General features: G+C 53.0%; 9 protein-coding genes across 9 annotated transcripts; 7 read left to right on the top strand and 2 right to left on the bottom strand.

The window, feature by feature from the left end:
- Positions 1-56: 56 nt before the first annotated feature.
- PpBr36_10571 (uncharacterized protein) lies at positions 57-1,472 on the bottom strand (the record flags this gene model as incomplete). The annotated part of the gene is made up of 1 exon (XM_029897682.1): positions 57-1,472. The coding sequence occupies one exon, from the start codon at positions 1,470-1,472 to the stop codon at positions 57-59; it is 1,416 nt and encodes a 471-aa protein (XP_029744100.1).
- A 1,140-nt stretch (positions 1,473-2,612) lies between these two features.
- Positions 2,613-3,898, top strand: PpBr36_10570 (uncharacterized protein; the record flags this gene model as incomplete). The annotated part of the gene is made up of 2 exons (XM_029897681.1): positions 2,613-2,847; positions 2,922-3,898. The coding sequence occupies 2 exons, from the start codon at positions 2,613-2,615 to the stop codon at positions 3,896-3,898; spliced, it is 1,212 nt and encodes a 403-aa protein (XP_029744101.1).
- Positions 3,899-5,142: 1,244 nt separating this feature from the next.
- Positions 5,143-6,699, top strand: PpBr36_10569 (uncharacterized protein; the record flags this gene model as incomplete). Its single annotated transcript, XM_029897680.1, has 2 exons — positions 5,143-6,453; positions 6,532-6,699. Coding segments are annotated over 2 exons (1,479 nt in total), but the record flags the coding sequence as incomplete, so codon positions are not given.
- A 714-nt stretch (positions 6,700-7,413) lies between these two features.
- On the top strand, positions 7,414-8,023 carry PpBr36_10568 (uncharacterized protein; the record flags this gene model as incomplete). Its single annotated transcript, XM_029897679.1, has 2 exons — positions 7,414-7,541; positions 7,702-8,023. The coding sequence occupies 2 exons, from the start codon at positions 7,414-7,416 to the stop codon at positions 8,021-8,023; spliced, it is 450 nt and encodes a 149-aa protein (XP_029744089.1).
- Positions 8,024-8,617: 594 nt separating this feature from the next.
- Positions 8,618-9,155, top strand: PpBr36_10567 (uncharacterized protein; the record flags this gene model as incomplete). The annotated part of the gene is made up of 2 exons (XM_029897678.1): positions 8,618-8,843; positions 8,986-9,155. The coding sequence occupies 2 exons, from the start codon at positions 8,618-8,620 to the stop codon at positions 9,153-9,155; spliced, it is 396 nt and encodes a 131-aa protein (XP_029743989.1).
- A 1,627-nt stretch (positions 9,156-10,782) lies between these two features.
- PpBr36_10566 (uncharacterized protein) lies at positions 10,783-13,075 on the top strand (the record flags this gene model as incomplete). Its single annotated transcript, XM_029897677.1, has 3 exons — positions 10,783-10,952; positions 11,048-12,593; positions 12,758-13,075. 3 exons carry the CDS (start codon positions 10,783-10,785, stop codon positions 13,073-13,075), a joined length of 2,034 nt encoding a protein of 677 aa, XP_029743960.1.
- Positions 13,076-15,766: 2,691 nt separating this feature from the next.
- Positions 15,767-15,994, bottom strand: PpBr36_10565 (uncharacterized protein; the record flags this gene model as incomplete). The annotated part of the gene is made up of 1 exon (XM_029897676.1): positions 15,767-15,994. The coding sequence occupies one exon, from the start codon at positions 15,992-15,994 to the stop codon at positions 15,767-15,769; it is 228 nt and encodes a 75-aa protein (XP_029744066.1).
- Positions 15,995-17,265: 1,271 nt separating this feature from the next.
- Positions 17,266-19,348, top strand: PpBr36_10564 (uncharacterized protein; the record flags this gene model as incomplete). The annotated part of the gene is made up of 5 exons (XM_029897675.1): positions 17,266-17,503; positions 17,617-17,849; positions 17,945-18,137; positions 18,203-19,014; positions 19,091-19,348. The coding sequence occupies 5 exons, from the start codon at positions 17,266-17,268 to the stop codon at positions 19,346-19,348; spliced, it is 1,734 nt and encodes a 577-aa protein (XP_029743988.1).
- A 918-nt stretch (positions 19,349-20,266) lies between these two features.
- Positions 20,267-20,749, top strand: PpBr36_10563 (uncharacterized protein; the record flags this gene model as incomplete). The annotated part of the gene is made up of 1 exon (XM_029897674.1): positions 20,267-20,749. One exon carries the CDS (start codon positions 20,267-20,269, stop codon positions 20,747-20,749), a length of 483 nt encoding a protein of 160 aa, XP_029743959.1.
- Positions 20,750-20,970: the final 221 nt, after the last annotated feature.

The following is a 20,970-nucleotide window of genomic DNA, read 5'->3' as shown; positions in this document are numbered from 1 at the left end:
TTTTTTTTTTTTTTTTTTTTTTTTTCAGGTCATTGCGGACAAGCAAACCCTTCCCATCACTTTGCTTTCGCAAACTTGTTCCACAATGGCTCTTCCATCAGTCGGTCCAAACAGCTCTCCTCGACACCAACCAGCACCTCCCATCCGCCATCCGGGAGAATGGGGAAAACAACTTGCAGTCCGTTGATGACGCCTACGTGTGGCGACCGCACAGCTTCGACTCGGCCCAGCCTGGGCCCCCATTCAAGGCCGTACAGCTCAAAGCCGACCCAGCTCGTTTGGATGCAATGGAAGCCGGGAACGTCGAGGAACGCCGTCGGGACGAGCCGGTTGACGTCCTCCAACTTGGAAGCCAGCGTCATGACATCGTCGGTGTGCTCTTTGGTCGCCCGCGCCACAGCCTTCCTGATGAGCACGGCCAAATCCGCCACGCTCGTCTTGGCCGGGTCCAGCATGTCCCGCACGCTGGCGGACGCCGCGACGTACTCGAGGAAGCAGCCCAGCGTGGCGGGGTGCACGGGCGGGTTGGTCCTTTGGCGCCCGTCGATGGCGACGTTGAAGACGGAGACCGGGTCGCCCTCGAGCTTGTCGAGCATGTGCCCATGCTGCACCGCCATCACGGTCCGCCAGAGCAGTGCCGACAAGGCATCGTTGGTTGAGACCCAGTCCTGGCCGCCGATGTCCTGAAGCGCCTTGGTCTTTGGGTCTGCTTCGGCCTTGAGCTCCTTGAGCGCCTCTGGGGAGAAGTAAAAGACCTTGCCGCGGTGTGCATCCGACAGCATCTTGGGCGGCATCCCTGGAGGGGTGAACGGTAGCACCGTGTATTCGGGGTGGTCCTCAGGACGCCCGGCATTCTTGCCGCTCGGCCGCATGATCTGCTCGCGGTCCGTCCACATGGCCGGGTCGAAGACGAGCGGCTCGGCAATTTCCATCCCTTCGGCTTTCCTGACCTCCTCGGCCCAGATCCGCATCCACTGGTGGAACGTGGTGCCGTCGCCAAACACATGCAGTATGCACCAGGTCAGGACCAGTCCGCCCTCGATGAAGTTTGCTTGCAGCAGAGAGATTGGCAGACGCTCGCCCGGCTGCGGCCACACCCCGCGCCGCATGACAACGTCGGCCTCGAAAGCAGAAACGGGGAAGCCCTTCTCTCGAAGTTGGGCGTGCGTCTGGCCAAACGTCCTTCTCAAGTCCTTGACGGTGATTTTATCGATTTCGTCGTCGGCCGGCATCTCGACCGGTTTCAAAACGCCCTCCTGGCCGGCGTCGGGATCCGGCACGGCCTCGCAACGGAGGATTCCCATTCGCTCCTTGGTGGAGTTGTAGCCCTTCTGCAGGGCCTCGGCCACTCCCTGAAGGTCATAGTCTTCTGGGAGGCCAAGGTTGAAAACATATCGCAGATAACCCTTGGGGCCGATGCGCTCTATCTGTGTCAAGCGCGGGACCTCTGGGAAGCTGGTGACGGAAGCCATTTTATTCCCTGTATATTTATGTTATGTATATGTATATTTTCTGGTCAAGGCTTATACTGGGGGATATGGCCCTTGGTCAGTTACACAGCGCAAAGAGAGAAAGAAATGATGCATGCGTTTTGCTGGTAGGGGGGTGTGCAGATCAATATTAGCTGCATGCCAGGCAGAAGGCACTCTCTACCTACTACAGGGAAGCCGTCGAGACTGCCGCGGTAAAACGGCAACGGCCCCGTTTCCCAAGTCGGTTGTGTTCCACCAGGCCACTAATTAGCTCGCTAAGTAGTGTTATCTTAAAACCCCCTTGCACTAACAGTAACATTTCCCCTCTCTCCCCGCGGAAGGTCCATTGGTGTTGGTGGCTGTCGTGTAGGAGATCCACTTCAGGGCGGTTGACTGTGGGTCCCCCACTTTACGATAATACTATATACGATGCTATGTGTCTGCCCAGACTATGGGCCTGTGCCAGTGTTGTAAAAGCACATACTGCTAATATCTCGTCGCGAATGTATCCATCCAGAAGCCATATCGAGTGTCTGTTGCATATTAATTGTGGCACTTGTCTTGTCACAATTGTTTCCTGCGCAAAAGTCTACAGTAGTTGACGTTTAAGAAAATATGGGGGACCAATGCAAGGGCAAGGCAACAACATCAGACCACATTTCTCAATCTCGCCTCCTGTCGCCAAGCCTAATCTTCTTGGCATAGAAGGGGGGAAGAGGGAAAAAAAAAAAAAAAACAAAAAAAAAACACGCAGGAACTTGAACCCTGGAAATTTTGTGGGCTCATTTGTTCGTTGTTGATCATCATTGTCCACCAATCATCGCAAGTATGAAGCTCGCTCGCGTGGTTGAGAGGGGTCGCTAATTTTTTTTTTTTTTTTTTTTTTTTTTTTTTTTTCTGTCTTGCTGGTCGCCCCCGGTCTAGACTGGTGTCGGGCGTATTTATGTAGCACGCTTGCTTTTTATGTGTGTCTTCGGGGCATTTGAGTTTTCAGCCTACCTGATTCTAGAACTTGGCTAGTTCTTTTTGTACTGGCGTGACTTGTTGGTCCGTTTTGCGACTTGCAGTACAATATAATATACAAGCGAGGAAAAAAAAAAAAAAAGTAAAAAAAAAGTCAAAAGGCAGCCCAAGACCACCATGGACCCGATAATACAAGCTGTTTTTGGTCCGCCACCGGATGGACTCAATCTCAGCGAAAGCCGAGGGCCTTCTGATTCGGCGGCAGTATCTGTTCTGCTGGTGTTGGCCATCTGCGCCGTCGTGGCGCGCTTCGTTTGCCGCTTCTACTCTCGCAATGCCTTCTTATCCGACGACTGGGCCATTCTGGTTACACTGGCATTCGTCGCGGGGGCTGTCGGTCTGACCATAGCAGGTAAAGCTTCCTCCAGTGCAAAAAGTATCAAGTCGGCGATCTGTCTAACAGCAAGCACTCCACGCTTCACATAGGTTCCTCTAAAGGTGCAGGCAGTCACGTCTGGACTTTGACTATCGACCAGATCCAGGAGATTTACCAAGTGCTCTACATCTATACGTTCATCTACGGTGGCGCATGCGGCTCTGTGAAGTTGAGCATCCTCTTCTTCTACATGCGCGTCTTTGGAACCCGAGACCTGGTCACAAACAGACCCTTCAAGGCCGCCATATACCTCGGCGTCTGTCTGTCCATTCTCTACCCGGTGACGATCTGGGTGACCATGGGCAACGTCTGCAAGCCCGTCACGCACTTTTGGACGCAGTTCACGGGCACGGCGGGCGTCTGCATCGACATCAACACCTTCTTCCTCGCCCTGGCCATCATCAACATGCTCATCGACTTTTACGTCCTCCTGATCCCGGTCCCGCAGATCCTGGCCCTCAACATGAGCACGCGCAAAAAGGGCGCCGTCTTGGGCCTCATGCTGATCGGCGGCTTCGTCTGCGTCGCCTCCATCCTCCGCTGCGTCTACCTATCGGAGCTCTCGCGCGCCGCCGACGTCACCTTCGCCATGGGCCCCGTCTTCATCTGGTCCGCCATCGAGCCCTGCTTCGCCATCGTCGGGGCGTGCCTGCCACACCTTGCGCCGCTGCGGAGGACCGTGAGGGAGAGGCTGGGCTACTCGGGGAACAAGTCGTCACATCTCGGAGATGGCGGGGGCGGCCCCGGGAGCAAGGCGAGCAGGAACACGCCGCTCAACAGGGCCGCCAATAGCGGGCACCGCCGGCTTCACGATGACGACATTGGCCTCACCGACATAAGCACCCTCGCCACAGCGGTCGCGACCTACAACGAGGGCGGCTCCGAGAGCGGCGACGATGCTGCCGGTGGCGGCGGCGGCGGCGGCACCGGCAAGGCTGTGCCCATGCCATCTGGGAAGAACGTCATCAGGGTGACGAGCTCGTTTTCGCAACAAAGTGACATTTATAAGGGGAATGGAAGGACATGAAAAAAACAAAACAAAGAATAAAGCCTGGTTTGCAAAGCATGTTGGGATTTTTACTCGGCGCAAGGTTTTGTTTGTAATGGGACGGGATGTAGTTTTTTTTTATGATCTTTTTTGCGGCCGCTACTCGAGGGGTCCGAGTGTATATGGTTTTGCGATTGTACAACTAGTATGATAGAACAAATAATACAGCCAAGTTTCAGGTAATCTGTCAAGCTGCGCCGGCTTTTCTCATCGGCCTCGAACATGGAACCAATTTCTTTGTTTTTGTAGAGCTTGCCAGTTCAGTCAATTCATGTCAAAGAGCGTCACGAGGGCATATACAAGAGCAGGTGTGCCGAAAACAATTGACTAATTGACTAACATACAAGCAGAAACCTCCCACGCGTACCGTACATCATCAAACCCTGCCATAACGGAAACTGTCAAGAATGAGTATTGGACAGCGCAAGTGACGGGTAAAGCTCAATTCAAAGTCAGGAAAACGGCGCATGGCCCCCGATACCTCTGGCCAACGAGGTCACGACAGGAACGGAGTCATGAATGTGCATGCACGCTTCTCGGCACTGCATAAACTTGAGAGGTGTTCTCCCAAGAAGTGATTGGAATGCGGCGAGCCGAATCAAATAGTAAGCACTAGCTAGTTCTAGGCCCGGAATGGGGTTGTGAACAATGACTTGATTTTGGGGTCTTTTCTTTCGATACCGCAGACGAAAAAGATAAGATGGAATTTGGGGCTGGGCTGACTTTTTTTTTTTTTTTTTTTTTTTTTCCTTTCCCAAAAGTCAGTTTGTGTATTTCTGAGCACAACACTATCGATCGCTCCGAGCCGGTAACGCGCGGTTATAAAAGACTAGAACCAACATATTCGACAGTGTCGTGTCCGTGTTTCTCGATGGTGAGAAAAAGGTGTAGCAACGGTGTTAGTAAGCAACCCCAGGATGTCTACACCCTAAATCACGCCGCCTGACTGTGACGGCAACTCCCTAGAAGTACTGTAACGTCAGATGCGTATCTTGCTGCGGTGTTTTGATGTTCCGTCACTGCCATGCAGTTAGCTAGTCCAGCAATTGGCGTCTTGGCCAACCAAACAGGGGCAGAGATTACCTGTAATCATCGTGACCTTGTCACTTGCGATTAATAATTGCACTATTGACAGGAATTGTTGAGGTGGGCTACAAAAAGGTAGTAACCAAAACATGTGTGTTCTTTTTCTCGTAAACTCATGAATTTGACTGTTTGCAAGAGACTCGCCATCGACCCCGACTTCGAAACTCCCGAGGTCGCTTCCTCAAGCTGCCGCCAGCATGTCATCCACAACATCTATCCAGCTCGAGTCTCAGAGCATCCCGACCACGAACATCAGCAGCAACACCTCCCGTCTGAGAGGCCCTGCAAACCCGGGCACCGCCTCTGCTCCGCTCGATCCGATCCTCGAGGCATCCCGGCAGGCCGACAGTCAAGTCCCCGACGGCGGCTATGGCTGGGTCGTAGCGGGATGCTGCTTCGTGCTTTCGTTCTGGATCGTCGGCATCTCGTACAGCTGGGGCGTGATGCAGGCCGTCCTCATCGCCCGGGGCCTCGCGTCGCCCTCGACGCTGTCCTTTGCCGGCTCGCTCGCCCCGGCCCTGATCTCCGTCACCGCCGTCGTCAACGCCCAGTTCTTCAGGAAGGTGGGCGCGAGGTGGGTGGCCGGCATGGGCGTGGTCCTGCTCGGCCTGGGCCAGGTCCTCGCCGGGTTCGCCATCGACAACGTCGCGGGCCTGTTCGTGACCAACGGCGTCACCGTCGGCCTCGGCATGGGCTTGTGCTTCTCGACCCTGTCCATCATGCCCCCGCAGTACTTTAGCCGCAGGCGCGGGCTCGCCAACGGCATCGTCTTCTCGGGCGGCGGCTTCGGCGGCGCCGCCCTCAGCATCGTCTCGGACAAGCTCATCCGGCGCCTGGGCCCGGCCTGGACCTATCGCGCCATCGGCCTCGGCATCTTGGCCACGGGCCTGCCGGCCGCGGTGCTAATCCGGGAGCGGGTCGAGGTCAAGAACGCCAGGAGAAGCACCGCCGCCGGTGCCGCCCGCGGGATGGTGGAATGGGGGCTCTTCAGGAACCCGGCCTTTGCGTTCCTCTTCGCCGCCAGCGCCATCGGGACGTTCCCGCTGCTCGTGCCGCCCTTCTTCATCCCGCTCTACGCGCAGCAGGGTCTCGGGCTCCCGTCGGCCACGGGCGCCGCCCTGCTCGCCGGCTTCAACTTGACCTCGGCGGTCGGCAGGATTCTGTGCGGGCTCCTCTGCGACAGGCTGGGCGCCGTCAACACCCTGCTTGGCAGCTTCGTGATGGGTGCCGTCAGCATGCTGGTCCTGTGGCCGGCGTCGACCAGCCTCGCTCCGCTGGCCGTGTTTGTGGTCGTCAACGGAGTGGCCAACGGCGCCTTCTTCTCCACGATGCCGACCGTGGCGGGCAACATCTTTGGGTCGGCGAGGGTGGGTGTCGCCATGGGCATGCTAGTCACCGGCTGGGGTGGAGGATATTTGATGGTTAGTCACGTCTTGTTCCTTGCTTGTGTATGTTGCCCTTTTACAAAAATAACTGACATTGTTCTTTTCTTTTCTTTTTCTTTTCTTTTTTTTTTCTGCCTTCAGGGCGCCCCCATCGCAGGACATCTTCTTGATGCATATGGAGGCTCCGAAAATGGCCTCCAAGCCTACAGACCAGCCATGTTCTATGCCGGATCCCTGACGCTCGTGTCGGGTACCTTTGTCGCCTTGATGCGCTACCGGCTGACAAAGGCATGGCTGGCCAAGATATAACTAGTTCTGGGATCTATAAAAATACGACCGAACGTGGACATGATTCTGTCCCCCGAGCCAATCGCCTCGTGAGCCGTTTTGTGTACCCGAACAAGCCATTCTTGTCGCTGACCGTGGTCTCCGTTCCATGTCACGTATTATTATTGGTCATTCATTCATCGATGCTTTCGCCCCCTGCACGCATCCTGCCCACATATTTGTTAGCAAACACGAACATATATCCTGTTACGGAGTACTCCGTACGGTGAGTGGTCCTGTGGCTTGCCGTGTTGGAAAAAGAAAATGCTTGGCAGGGCCTTCGTATCCTAAAAGTCGAAGCCGAAAAGGCCCGTAGCCCCTTTTAGGTGGTTATGTAAGACTAACCAATACAGACTGACTATAGGCCATTTCGCAGGATCACCTAGTTCAGCTGATGAACCCGTGGAATCCTGCTTACATGCTTTGCATCCAATCGACACGGGAAGGATACGAGATGTGGCTCATTGAGGATTTCCAACACGATGCTCATCATGCTATCATGTCAAGTGCCCTTTTGTCTGTGTTTCTGATATATAAACCGTATAAATGGCACAGTTATGGCAGGCTTTCTTTTTTTATTGTTCTGCAGACACTCGCTAATACAAGCTTCAAGCCCAGAACAGAGATAGACACTTGCTCTACTTTACCCAACATCTAATCTTGGTTATTCTTATCATTTTAGTTTACTAGGCCAAAATGAAGTTCTTCGGTATCCTTCCAAGCCTCTTGCTCACCGCCACTGCTGCTCCTCTGGCCCCTCGCCAAGAAGCAATCCAAACGACCAACTTCTCCGCCGCAACTGTGCAAGGCGGACCCGGCGCCTCGTACGTCACCTTTGCCCAATATTGTTCCCCCTCACTAGTAATGTTTCAACATGCATAATGTCAACCGGACTGGGCACACCAAAGTGCCGGAGCCTATAAGCCAGCTTTCTTTTCCTTGGCTTTACACTAACACAAAACGGTTTCTTATCGCCACATGCAGCATCACCTTTGACGTCGCCTTCCCCTCGGGCCCCAGCACGACCTGCAGCTACAGCGACGAAACATCGGGCGCGGCGCTGCCGGACGTCTCTCCGTACGTCGCGTGCGCCGACGGGCGCGTCTCGTGGCAGTTTCGCCGCATCGTCTCGCGCCCCGGCTCCGACGGCTTCTACCTGCTCGTCGTGCGGTACAGCGACGGGCCCAACTCGCGCGCAGGCTCCAAGGAGTGGCAGGCCTCCGAGTTCCCCGTCGTCGTGGGCCAGGATGGCGTCCAGGAGACCGTGTACGGCGGACCGGCGAATTTCCCGCTTGCCGATGCTTGATGTGGTCTTCTTTTGGGAGGCGTTGGGACTGTTGTATATAGTGTGATTATGTGATTAGTTGATTGGCTTTGTTATGTATACAATTGTGCAGCCGGGAAAGGGGTCAATAATCCTATATATATATATATATATATATATATAATTATAATTTTGACTTGGCTTTGAAAAAAGGCCTGGCACGTAGCCGTACCCATTCGACGCTGGATGAAGCTCGTGCATGCTGGTGCCCGCCGGTTGAATTCTTCGAGGCTTCTAGCTAGGCAGCACTACTTGGCTGACATGCACTCCCATGTCAAATTGAGACGAGATGCTGCAGGCGCACAAAGCCAGCTCGGCGTTTGGCTCGGAGAAGCCTCTTGCATCTCCGGCCTTGTGTAATCGACAGCGCAAGATATTCTTGACTATTTATTTAGTCTCCCGCTTTCTTGATACCAATCATGCCCTGATGCCCTGTATATCAAACCACACTACTCGACGCCAAATATCTATACTCTACTTGAGCAAGTCAATATCCAACTTGCTGGCTTGAAAACACTTCACACCAACTACTTTTTTTCCTCAAAACCCAAATATACAATCCCGCCATCTTCCAACATGCCCATCGACCACGTCGGCATCCAAGTCGCCGAGGCAGACCTCGCCGCCACGGTTGCCTTTTACACGGCCGCGCTCGCCCCGCTCGGCTACAAGGAGATGATGCGCTTCCCCACGGGCTCAGGCACCACGGCCGTCGGGCTCGGCAGCGGCGCCCACGCCGACTTTTGGATCACCGGCATGGCGGACAAGGCCAACACCAACACGCACGTTGGATTCCGCGGTGGTGAGTTGGACCTCCGTCAATTCGATGTGGCCGTCTCTGGACCGGCATGGTCTTGTTGTAACACCTAGCCTATGCCAAAAGTACGGGCAATTTTCTTCAGGGACCAAACACTGACGTGCAAGTATTAACCTTGTCGACCTAGACCGAGCTCAGGTGGATGCGTTCCATGCTGCTGCTGTCAAGGCGGGCGGCAAGGACAACGGGGCACCGGGACCGAGACCGCACTACGGGCCTGCTTACTACGGCGCCTTTGTGATTGATCCTGCGGGGAATAATGCAGAGGTTGTTTGCCACGATGCGCCTGCAAACTAGGCCGGTTCATTTTGAAGACTGGGCTGCCCTGATGATGGAGGGAGTTGAAAAAGAAAACGAAGAAAAAAGAAAACATTATGATAACACGAATCGAGAAATGTCAAGTGTGTTCGAGTCCCAAGGGCGAAACGTCTGCGAATAGTCGAGCAAAAAGGATTCAGTTATCCCCTCGACACCGAGCCACTCATGGAAAGCTTCTTGGCTGTATCTGGCAGGTCATTGTTTTCAAGACGGCAAAGCGTAGCATTTGTAGTCCGACCACTCGTACCAGACCATTATTAGTACAACACTTCACAAAAAAAAAAAAAAAAAAAAAAAAAAAAAAAACAGGTGTACGTAAACCTAGTAAATGTTCGACATGCTCTTTTTTTCATCGAACCACTCGACAACGCCTTCCAAACCATCCAATTGGCATCGTTCTGCTGCAGCTGATCAATCTCACCAAAGACGTCGGCCCAGGGCCTCTCTCTCCCTTTGGGAGTCCGTAAAATGCGAGCACCACGCGAATCACACCCCGCACCAGCTCAAGCTTGAGCTGAAGTTCGCTTTTCCCGTGCGGCTTGTTGAATCCAGATACCACCCAAAGCCCAAGCAAGCCCGGCGACGTATTCACCGCACGGGTCTTGCCGCCAAAAGGCCGGTGCGTAACAGCGGCGATGATGTGGCCAAGAGGCTGAGGTTTTTGGTTTCTGGATTCCGGGGCCCGACCAACCGCCGGCGATGGAGGAGACGGCATCGTTACCGCCCGGACGCGACCCTCGCTTCCCGGTTTCTTCGCGGCCGCCAAAGTGGTGGTATTCATACCGCCGGGGACCTCGGCGCCGGATCGGGCATCCGAGGCCCATTCATAGACGCATTCAAGGCAGCTTGGTTGTTTGGAACGTTTCCTGGGGCGCTCCGGGAGGAGAGACGTTAGTGACTGTGTGTTTACGGCTGGAGGGACTTTGGATTTCCCCAGCTGAGGACTTTCAAGAAGAGGGGTTGTTTGACTCTTTTTATTTTCCTGTCAAGCTATTCACGTCACGATTTTCGCCAAACACAGCTATAGCTTACCAAATGCCCAAGATCAAACGCGGGGAATGCGAAAGAAGAGACTTTTCACCGCTCAAAACCCACAGCCCCCGGTCGTGCCAGACGCTATTGCAAAAAGACTATTTACTGATAGGCATCCCAAACCCAATTTTACTCTCAGTTTCAACAGAAGCAGCTGGGCATGTATTCCGTGACAAGGTCACACCCCAAGGTCTGCTCAGAACTACGTAAGCGGCGACATTCTCCGTACTCCACGATATTGTACATAGTAGTCATCATCACCTCAAGCCCCTATCCAACCTCACGTTGGTGTGCGAATATTGAAAATTTATAGAATTGCTTCTCAAAGACCCATCAATTATTTTTACGTCATTGATCCGATGCATCAGTATACCCCACCCCCATAGAACTAGACTAGACCTGACTCCATCTCGATGCCCTTGCTATCTATCGATCGTGGGGCTCGGCTCAACCACGGTACTGCAGTGCAGTAATTAATGATTTCCCACTCTATCCTCAATTTCTGCAGACAATCGTATTGGCTGACTTTCGTTCGCCCTGACGACACAATTGCGTACGCCACGGATCAATCGCTATGGGAAGCGCCAGAGTAATCTACTGGTTTCGCACCGACTTGCGACTCCATGACTCCCCAGCGTTACAGGCGGCTTTGGACCTTGACCCGGCTGTGTTATGGCCTATTTTCACCTGGGATCCACATTATGTCTACCGTTCCAGAGGCGGCCTTAATCGATGGCAGTATTTGTAAGTGGCACGCATGAAACGGGATGGACGAGCTGCCTACCCTAGACGCGGTTCTTCCTCTCCGGGGCCAGAACTGATACGACGCACTGGTGTAGACTGGACTGCCAGAATGACCTTTCGGCATCTATAACCAATCTTAACCCAAGGTCCAAGCTATTTGTTCTTCGCGAAGCTCCACAGTCCCTCTTCCCCAAGCTCTTCAAGGCTTGGAAGGTGACGCATCTTGTCTTTGAGAAGGATACGGACGCCTATGCACGTCAGCGCGATGAGGTCGTCAAGAAAGCTGCCCAGGCTGCTGGGGTCAAGGTCATAACGCGATATGGCCGAACGCTATGGGACAGCGATGCCATCGTCAAGGCCAATGGTGGAGAGCCGACCATGTCCATGGCACGGCTGCGAACTGCTGCAGCCAAGGTTGGGTCTATACCGCGACCCATCCCGGCGCCCAAGGCTCTTCCGGATCCCGGTGAGATGCCACTAGACTTTAATCTCGACTTGCCAGATGTTGGCCAGGATTACAACGCCAAGTGGCGCAGTGAGGGCAAAGAGAAGGCATATGGAGCAATTGCAGGTCCAAACGGCGACTTTGCCATCGAGACGCTAGATGAGCTGGGATATCCTCCAGCAACAACACCGTACAAGGGCGGTGAAAGTCTTGCGCTCAAGGAGCTTGATGCCATAATTGAGAACCAAGACTACACGGCCACATTCCGAAAACCACAAACCAGCCCGGCGGCATTCGAACCGCAATCGACCACTCTGCTATCGCCAGCGATGCATTTCGGCTCCTTGTCTGTGCGTCTTTTCTACCACCGTGTACAGGATACGGTAGATGCCTACAATCGCGCCAAGAAAAAGGGGGCGTCTCTACCACCCGAAAGCCTGACAGGCCAACTGCTCTTCCGAGACATGTACTTCGCCGCGCAGGCTGCTATCGGGCCATGTTTCAGCCAGACTGCGGGGAACGCGCACTGCAAATTCATCCCATGGCACTTGCCTTCCCAGGTAGAAGATGATGCAGTATCTGGACAAGTTCTCAGAAAGTTCGAGTACGAGGTGGACTCCGAGCAGGCCGAGAGCTGGTTTCGGCGTTGGGAGGCAGGACAAACAGGCTTTCCCTGGATCGATGCGCTGATGCGACAGTTGCGGGCAGAGGGATGGATACACCATCTCGGGCGCCATAGTGTGGCGTGTTTTTTGACCCGGGGAGGGTGCTATGTGTCTTGGGAGCGCGGGCTTGATGTGTTCGAGGAGCTACTCTTGGATCACGAGCCGGCATGCAACGCAGGCAACTGGCAATGGCTAAGCTGCACTGCCTTTTTCTCGCAGTATTTTCGATGCTATAGTCCCATTTCCTTTGGCAAAAAATGGGATCCAGATGGAATATTTGTTCGTAAATGGGTTCCCGAGCTCGCATCGTTGGATAAAAAGTACATTTATGAGCCTTGGAAGGCGCCCGAGGCAGAACTGCGGAGAGCGGGTGTCGTCCTTGTCAGCGGCCACGACTTTGGGATCAAGATGGAGCAAAGTAAGCACAAAGCTGGGGTAGTTTGTGTCAAGGAAGAGGGGGATGTTGCAGGAGGAGAAACAAGTGGAAAGTACTTCACCCCCATGTTCGACTTTGACGAACGGAGGCGCGTTGTAAGTGTTGCTCCATTTTCAGCTTCAGCTTCAGCTTTGGTCCTTGTTTTTGTGTTTGCACGACTCAAGTGTCTTGAGACATGTGCAAACTTGAAGAGCTACAGAACCTTCCAGCGTGTGGTATATAGGAACGGGCTAACCCATAACCCTTTCTTTATTCGCAGTGCATGCAACTGATGAAGCAGGCCTATGACGTTGGCCTCAAAGGTGATGACATTCGTGTGCTCGACGGGTCCTGGCGAGAGCTTTTTGCGCAAGATGACAAACCTGAAATGTTGGACCGTGATGCAAATCACCACGAGAGCGATGAAGGGGAGTTTGCCGATGATGCTGAGCCAAAGATCAAGCGAGAGGATTCGGGGGGCGACAGCGGATCGGCAAGAGCAACGAGGGCCTCCAAAAGGGAGAAAAAGCCAACAAAAGGCCAGTCGACCCTGGACGGTCACTTTTTGACCAAAAGACAAAAAACGGATCAAAAATGAAGGATTGCGTTTTGCATGCCCCTAGGGCCATTGCTTAGGTCTGAAGCACCTACCTAATTGGAACTGTTTGCTCTTCGCTACCGGCCCGTCGGTTGTGCTGTAATTATTAGACCTAGTCTAGGTAGGCTTGGTAGGCATTCAAAGCAAAAGCCCACGCAGGCAGACAGGTGCAAAAAGGAAGGAGCATCGTGCATCAGCCTACCGACGTGGGTTGAATACCTGCCATTTTCAAAGGTATTGGATGTTAGTAGTACAGTAAGGAAGGTACGGGCCAACATTTGCATCGATGTTTGCATGAACCCCGCCTTCTCCAATATTTCAATTGCACGTGAATTATAGTAGTAATAAGTACCTACTCAAGTCTAAGAGGAGCATCCTGCACGCCAGTCAGTGTCTTGGCATCCCGGAATGATGATTCTCTTAAGTAAAAGAAACCTACACCGGCCCTTGCTTGTGGGACATCTCAAAAGCTAAACTAGGCAACAAACCAGAAATTCCTTCCACGAGGCCGCCGGACAGTTTAGCAGTGGATGCAATCGCCACCTCCGCTTCCCCAGAGTGTGTCCTTGTACGTGGTAAAGTGGTAATTGCGTATCCTGCCCCAACGTTTTCCCCAGGTCAGTGCCTGTCGTTCTGAATCTTGGGGAATCAATGCGATCTACAGCTCCGGAGAACCAATACAAGAAGAGACAAGTCAATTTCTACCACCCGAGTGGTACCTTTACCAAAAGTAGAAGAAAGCTCCTGTGCGGGTCATGTGCAGAATAAGCTAAGGTGTTTAGGTGTGCAATGGAGACAGCCCGCAGAAGGTCGCTATTAACTACCTGTCGAGCCTACTACGTAAGGCAATGGAATAGCAGTCACACAATGCCGATCGGAGAAACGTCAAAGGTCCAGTGGGACAGAAAGAAAGCAGATGCACCAGTAATTAATTACTGTCTTGATTATGGGTCAAGGACGGTTTAATGAAATTTACTGCGCACTAAAACATGCATTTGCTAAACGCTTTAGCGGCACTGCATGACGCTAGCCAATTGACATTGACAGCCCGTCCATCCACATGCTTTTCTACGGAAACAAACAAAATTTTGTCACCTCGGACTCTTGTCTATCTCCTCGTTTAAGTGACCAACCGAGTCGAGATATCGGAAAACGGCAAGGACAAAAAAATTAACCTTGTTTGCTTCTTGATTCGCTACAAACCATGGGGTTCCCAAGGGCCCCTTTGTCAAAGCGAAGTTCAGCTGAACTGATTGCTTCCCCTTTTTTAAAGCATACGTAAGGTGAGGTCTCGGTTCGCGTGATGCAAACCCGGGGGTTTTGCGTCCAATGTCCGGAAACCTGTCAAGGGGACCCCCTGCCGCTGCACGCGAACGATAGAAGATTAGGTGGGGCGTTTTTGCGATAATGCTACCCGGAGCCCTGGCTGCCTGGGCTGCCTGGGCTTCTCAAGCAGCAGCTCTTGTTGACTGGGGTCAGGGTCAGGTCAGATTTTGGCAAGCCAACAGGCTCATCCAGCCCTGGGGAGCACGCGAGCTGCAGCGCTGTCAAGATCGACCTGCCTTTTGTTTCCTAGTTGAATCGTATGTCGAGGTGTCAGGTATAGAACAGTATCGTATATGTCGTAGGTTTACAGTACGTCCAGTGGGGGTACCCGTGTGCTTAGCACCACAAAACGGCCAACCTGACGACGACATTTACCCTAACCAACGACCAACAAATTTTGTACAGTAGTAATTACTGTACGCCTTACCTACTGGACCAAGCGTTCAAACAATTATGGTAAAAGCCCACCCGCTCACCCCACTTCACTTTTGTTCGCCAGGCGGCCCCACGACATTTGTTGTTGGTCGAACAATACGCAGCTTTACCAATTGAACTGACAAAACTTACTGGCCAATTGACCGTTATCAGTGGACTGGGATCACGCATCATTTCCAAATCATCGCCAAGCGTTTATTCCTCCCTGAACCAGGGCTGTCAGGCTGAATAATGGGGAAAATAGAGGGTCTTGTTCAAACGAGGCGTCGCCACTATGAAAGAGGTTCGTAACGCAGCTGACAAACTATCTTCAATAAAACTATGTACGATACAAGTCTTTTTCACTTGGCGAACATACAAAACCAACTGTGCTCCGTACGGAGTACTCACCTTGCTCGCCAAGCAAAGGCGATATGGCTTTGCAGCTTATCCGTCCCATACAAGCTCTTTACTGGTTGGATTGGGATGGAGATTGCATACGATAGCAGAGGATTCGACAAGGCGTATCCGAATTGGCCACCGAGAGGAGGGAAACGGCGCACTCGACTGGCACAGTTAAGAAGGCTAGAGAGTTCTGGGGTAGCAGGGGAGGGGTCCAATAGTCTAACGATGACAGGCTGCCCGATTTTTTTTTCTTTCTTTTTTTTTTCTCCTTTGATTTGCTTTTTTTTTTTCCCTCATCCTTTCTCATATCTCGAGCTTGTTTCCCCAAATTCATTGGTGGTAACCAATTGGCTACGCGACAATAGCGGTCCCAAGCCCTCGCGCAAAGGTGGTTTACCAGCTTGAGAAGGAACAAGAAACAGCCAATTTGGGCTTGACTCCACAATGTCTTGGTCTCTTTCGCGACCTGCCCAACCTGGGGTAGCCCACGGGTGGCTGTCCTCCCCGAGATGGCCCACACTGAGATCTTGGCACAGTCGGCGGGAATTAGGCCCAATCGAATGGGAGATGTCGAGCAGGGAAGAGGGACCGAAGCGACAGGGCACCTGATAAACAACCCATGTCTTCCCCGAGGACTGGACCAGTGGCACGGCAAGGGCTGTCATGAAGGACTGTATCGATGGGTGGGTTATATATGCAGCCAAGCTCTCGGCATTCTGGGCGAGAGATACCACCAGCCGGTACGGGAAAAAAGCGGCGGACGGCGGCCTGCATTGTTGTTGGGGGATTTGCTTCAGCGAACGGGTTGCAAAGCTCCCTTCTCTACCTGCCCGCCACCCTGCCTGGTCTCGCCATTTTCATTTTCCCATCCATATGGGGGTGTGGTCTGGCCGTTAAACAGGATCGTCACTAGGGGTGGCAATCCTTTTCTCTTACCTCGATTATGGCCTGGCCTCTCGGATGCGATCCAGCCCCTATCTCTCGGGCACGCCGTTGGTTGACAAGACAAGATGTCGATATCTTCCTTTGTTCAGCTGTGCAGCCAGTGGGATGTCTTTCTTAATGGACCACGACTCGGGCGACCTTACCCACCATCCTCGTTCGACAAGACGGCAAGACGGGCATGGCGTTGGCGTTTGCTGGGCAGATGGTCGACCAAGGCGTAAGCGGGGGGGTCCGCAGAAAGCATGGAAGCCACGGAAAGGCTTCCATGCATTAGCAAATAGAAGCATTCATTCATTGTATGGTTCACAGACTTGCACCAACTAACAAAGATGACACGGATCCACACCCACCCATAGATAGATACGCGCTCCTCGATGGCCATCGATGATTGACCTCATTTACCTGGGAGCCGGTCCTTGATACTGTATCCTTTTGCGACTGACTACTGTAGACTAATTGGTTCGCAGTTGGGTGCTATGTCATTGCCTACCTGGCCACCCCTCCTTCTTCTATCGTTGCCAGTCCCTCGGGGGAGCCTTATCCAGACGTTGGCTTGAAGGCCCTCTTCCTCCCACGAGTCCAGGCGTCTTGGCGACAGCTACATTATGCCATTTTCAATTCATGACCCCCCCAAAAGGCCCCTTTCCTCGCCCCATCACCCAGCTCGGAGGGTTGCCCCAAAAATGGACTGCCAAGAAGGCTTGTGGTGCAGCCAGGGTTGGGTCCCCAGATGGCAAGCATTTGGGACTGATAACTGGCCTTCCCTTTTCCCCATTCCGCTTCCATCGCCACGGTGCATTGGACAGGGTCATCTCGCACGCACATTAACACGGTTTGTTTGTCGAGTGCTTTTCACCCCCGGTACCGTGATCGACGGGTTTAATAAGACCTCTTCTCTCCCCGTCCCGTTCCCCTCTCTCGTGGTCTCTTCTCCCCTTCTTTCCTCACCCGCTCGCCACCCCCCTCGTCTTTCCTTTTTGGCATCGCAGCCTTATCCCTAGCGGACTGCGACAATCCGGCCGATTTGTTTGTGCCCTTTTACACTTTTTTTTTTTCCTGAAACAAAAAAAAAAAGAGACAACAAGGCTGGGAGAGCGGACATGACGTCCAAGGTTGATATTGCGGACGAGAAGGGTATCGCTGGTGCCGGTACCCTTCCGACGTACGGTGGATCGCCTGACGCGTCGCACCAGAACGTCGCTATCGACACTCGCGAGGAGAACTTTTACACCCGCAATGGTCTCAACTTTGAGTCCTTCAAGTGCCGTAGCTATGGCCAAGGTCTCGTTGAGCTTGACCGCTCCATGAAGAAGCGCCACTTGCACATGATTGCCATTGGTATGTCTATAATATCACGCAATCCAATAGGCGCCTAACCTACTACCTACCTACCTACCTACCTACATGCAAGAAGAGAAACTAACCTGAAACTTGTTTTGTTTGCTCAACAGGTGGTTCGATCGGTGCTGGTTTCTTCGTCGGTTCCGGTGCCGCCTTCGCCAAGGGTGGTCCCGGTGCCGTGTTCATCGACTTCGCCATTATCGGAGTCATGATGTTCAACGTCGTCTACGCTCTTGGTGAACTCGCTGTCATGTATCCTGTCTCTGGTGGTTTCTACACGTACTCGGTCCGCTTCATTGATCCTTCATGGGGTTTCGCCATGGGCTGGAACTACGTTTTCCAAGTGAGTTCTCGGCCACGGATTTACATGCAAACCGGTTGTGCGAGTATTGTTTGAAAGAAGTGATTGCATGCTAACCAACCGATCAAAACCATTAGTGGGCTGTCGTTCTTCCTCTCGAACTTACTGTATGCGGTCTGACATTAAACTACTGGGAAGGAACACAAGCCGTGCCGCTGTGGGGATGGATTCTCATCTGGTGGTTCGCCATTGTCATCATCAACATCTTCGGAACTCTTGGCTACGCTGAGGAGGAATTCTGGTCTTCGTGCTTGAAGCTCGGAGCGATCGGTAAAGCTCCCCTCGACCCGATGAGTCTACAGAGTCAGAAACTGACAGAACACCTTTCCGCACAGTCGTCTTCATGATCATCGCATTCGTTCTCGTCCTGGGTGGCGGTCCCAAGGGAGGCAAGTACGACTCGTACTGGGGCGCCAGGCACTGGTATGAGCCCGGCGCGTTCCAGAACGGATTCAAGGGCTTCTGCGCCGTGTTCGTCACTGCTGCCTTCTCCTTCTCCGGCACTGAGCTCGTCGGTCTCGCCGCTGCCGAGTCGGCCAACCCCGCCAAGGCCCTCCCCGGTGCCGTCAAGCAGGTGTTCTGGCGTATCACCCTCTTCTACATCCTTGGTCTGTTCTTCGTCGGACTTCTCGTCTCTTCGACCGACGAAAGGCTCCTGAGCTCGAACCCTTACGCCGACGGTACTTCCCCCTTCGTCATTGCCGCCAAGGACGCCGGTCTTGTTGGATTCGACCACTTCATGAACGTCATCATCCTGGTTTCCGTTCTGTCCATCGGTGTCTCTTGCGTCTACGGTGGCTCGCGTACTCTTACCGCTCTTGCCCAGCAGGGTTACGCCCCCAAGATCTTCACCTACGTTGACAAGTCTGGCCGCCCCCTGCCGTCCGTTTTCCTCATCATCGCTTGCGGTGCCCTCGCTTTCCTTAACCTGGATGCTGGTGCCGAGAAGGTCTTCTCCTGGCTCCTTTCGCTTTCCGGTCTTGCTGCCCTTTTCACCTGGGGCTCCATCTGCTTGGCCCACATCCGTTTCCGTCAGGCCTGGAAGGCCCAGGGCCACACCCTCGATGAGATTCCTTTCCAGGCCGCTCTCGGTGTCACCGGCTCCTGGATCGGTCTTGGTCTTTGCGTCCTCGTCCTGATTGCCACCGTAAGCATTCCATCTCCCATCTCAACCCCAGCTGGCCTTGCCATGCAGAACAAATGCACTAACAAATCCTATTTAGTTCTACTCGGCTCTCTTCCCCTACAACAAGCCCGGTGTCGGTACCGCCGAGTCCTTCTTCCAGGAGTGGCTCTCGGTCCCCGTCATTCTGTTCTTCTGGGCCTGTGGTTACATCTGGAAGCGTGAGGGTGGCCTCAAGCTGTCCCAGATCGACGTCGACACTGGCCGTCGTGAGCACGACTGGGACACGATCAACGCCTACAAGGCTGAGATCGCCGCCATGCCCACATGGAAGCGTTTGTACAAGAAGTTCTTCTAGATGCGCGTCTGGTTGCTTGTTTCTACTTTCTCTATGTGGATTGCTCAAACCTCTTTTTCTCCATTGATTATCCTAGATAACTAAGGGGAAATGGGTTGGGGATTTTCCCGTCCCCCCACAGCAACTCGACTCATTTTAATGCAATCAAGTTGGCGCCTCTTTTTGGTTCCAAGGAACCATGGGGAGGGGTTGTGACTTTTTTGGCTTTCTAGATAATAATTTTTTCGCGGGCTCTCTGTGCACCAAAGATATCCTCTCTCTTTTTATCCTTCTAGTCTGGACTATATATACTCAATACCAAACCTATCTTTCCAGCAGCTAATATGGACAATACTTTGATCCTATTTTATATCTGTATATGTGTCTGGAGCCTGGGAAGCATGCACCAGTGGATACTCGGGCCGAGTTAAGACACCGCAGACAGGTAGCCAAGTTTGATAAGGGAACGTTCACGGGATTCTAAATTGGGAGTAATTGATATATTCAGACCATGCTGGTTTGCAAGCCTGAACTTCTTTGTGCATTAGAAACGAACGGGCGGCTTGATATGGCCCCTCTTGTTGGACAAGGTTTAGGCTTGTGCCAGAGCTCGTTCACACCGTAACCTATGTTTATATACCAGGATTCCTGAGTCGTTGTCGCTGGCTGACCATTCTATAATAGGAAATTTTGAGTAATCGACCATTTGCTGATAATTTCTTTTTGTCCCTTCCAGCAGGATATAAAATGGGTTATCTCGTAGTCGTAGGCGAAAATTATCGTCTTTGAAATCACTGACCTTCTTTTCCAAGTTCCTGTGAAACTATCCGCTCATTTGTACCACTAAGAAATACATGTACATATCTACGGCTTTCGGCTTTATCAACTCATTTTAAGTTTATATATATTCCCCAATCGAAGAAATAAACGGGCTCCAAGATGCACTTATACACCGCCTTCAAAGCCCTGACCGTTCTCGCCCTGAGCGCTTCGGTACTCGGCGCTCCGGCGAGCCAGCACGGAAACAGCATCGCACCGGCCGGCAGCGGCAGCACACAGACCGCCGCCGCCGCGGTTTCGCCTCCTCCCGGCTCAGAGAACCGCGCCGAAGCCTGCGTGCGCTGCAAGGACGTGCAGCATCCCGAAGCCCGGGCGGACGAGCCCAAGAAACTGAGCGCCTGGACCAAATTTTGCTACAACTGCCGCTACCAGGTCCTCGACAAAAACTTATACATGACATACAACACGGACAAGCCCAAGGACAAGGCCTATATGGATTGGCGCAAGGAAAAGGTCAAGGGCAAGTCCTGGGACGGAATCAGCAGCAAGAGAGGTCCGATTTACACCACGCACGGGAGGACGTGCTGCGGGCGGTCGGTCGTCCTTGGGGATGATAGCAGTATAGGCGCTGGCCGGCAGTGATCTTTTTTTTTTATTTATTTTTTTATTTTTTTTTTTACATGGGGTCAAGGGGATCGGCGGGGCCTGACTCGTTGGCCGAACACGCCAATCTCAGCATCTAGTCGGTGATAAACAACTGGCCATGTACCCAAGTCTTACAGGCATATGTAGTTTCGCGGACAGTCTTGGGGTAGTTCTTGTGGTTTCGGGATTAATAGTTCTGTTTAATTGTATAGAAAGCA

The sequence above is a fragment of the Pyricularia pennisetigena genome (genome assembly GCF_004337985.1).
Source record: "Pyricularia pennisetigena strain Br36 chromosome Unknown Pyricularia_pennisetigena_Br36_Scf_10, whole genome shotgun sequence".
Classification (NCBI taxonomy): domain Eukaryota; kingdom Fungi; phylum Ascomycota; class Sordariomycetes; order Magnaporthales; family Pyriculariaceae; genus Pyricularia; species Pyricularia pennisetigena.
Note: the sequence above shows the minus strand (reverse complement) of the source record. Positions and strands in the feature narration are given on the sequence as shown.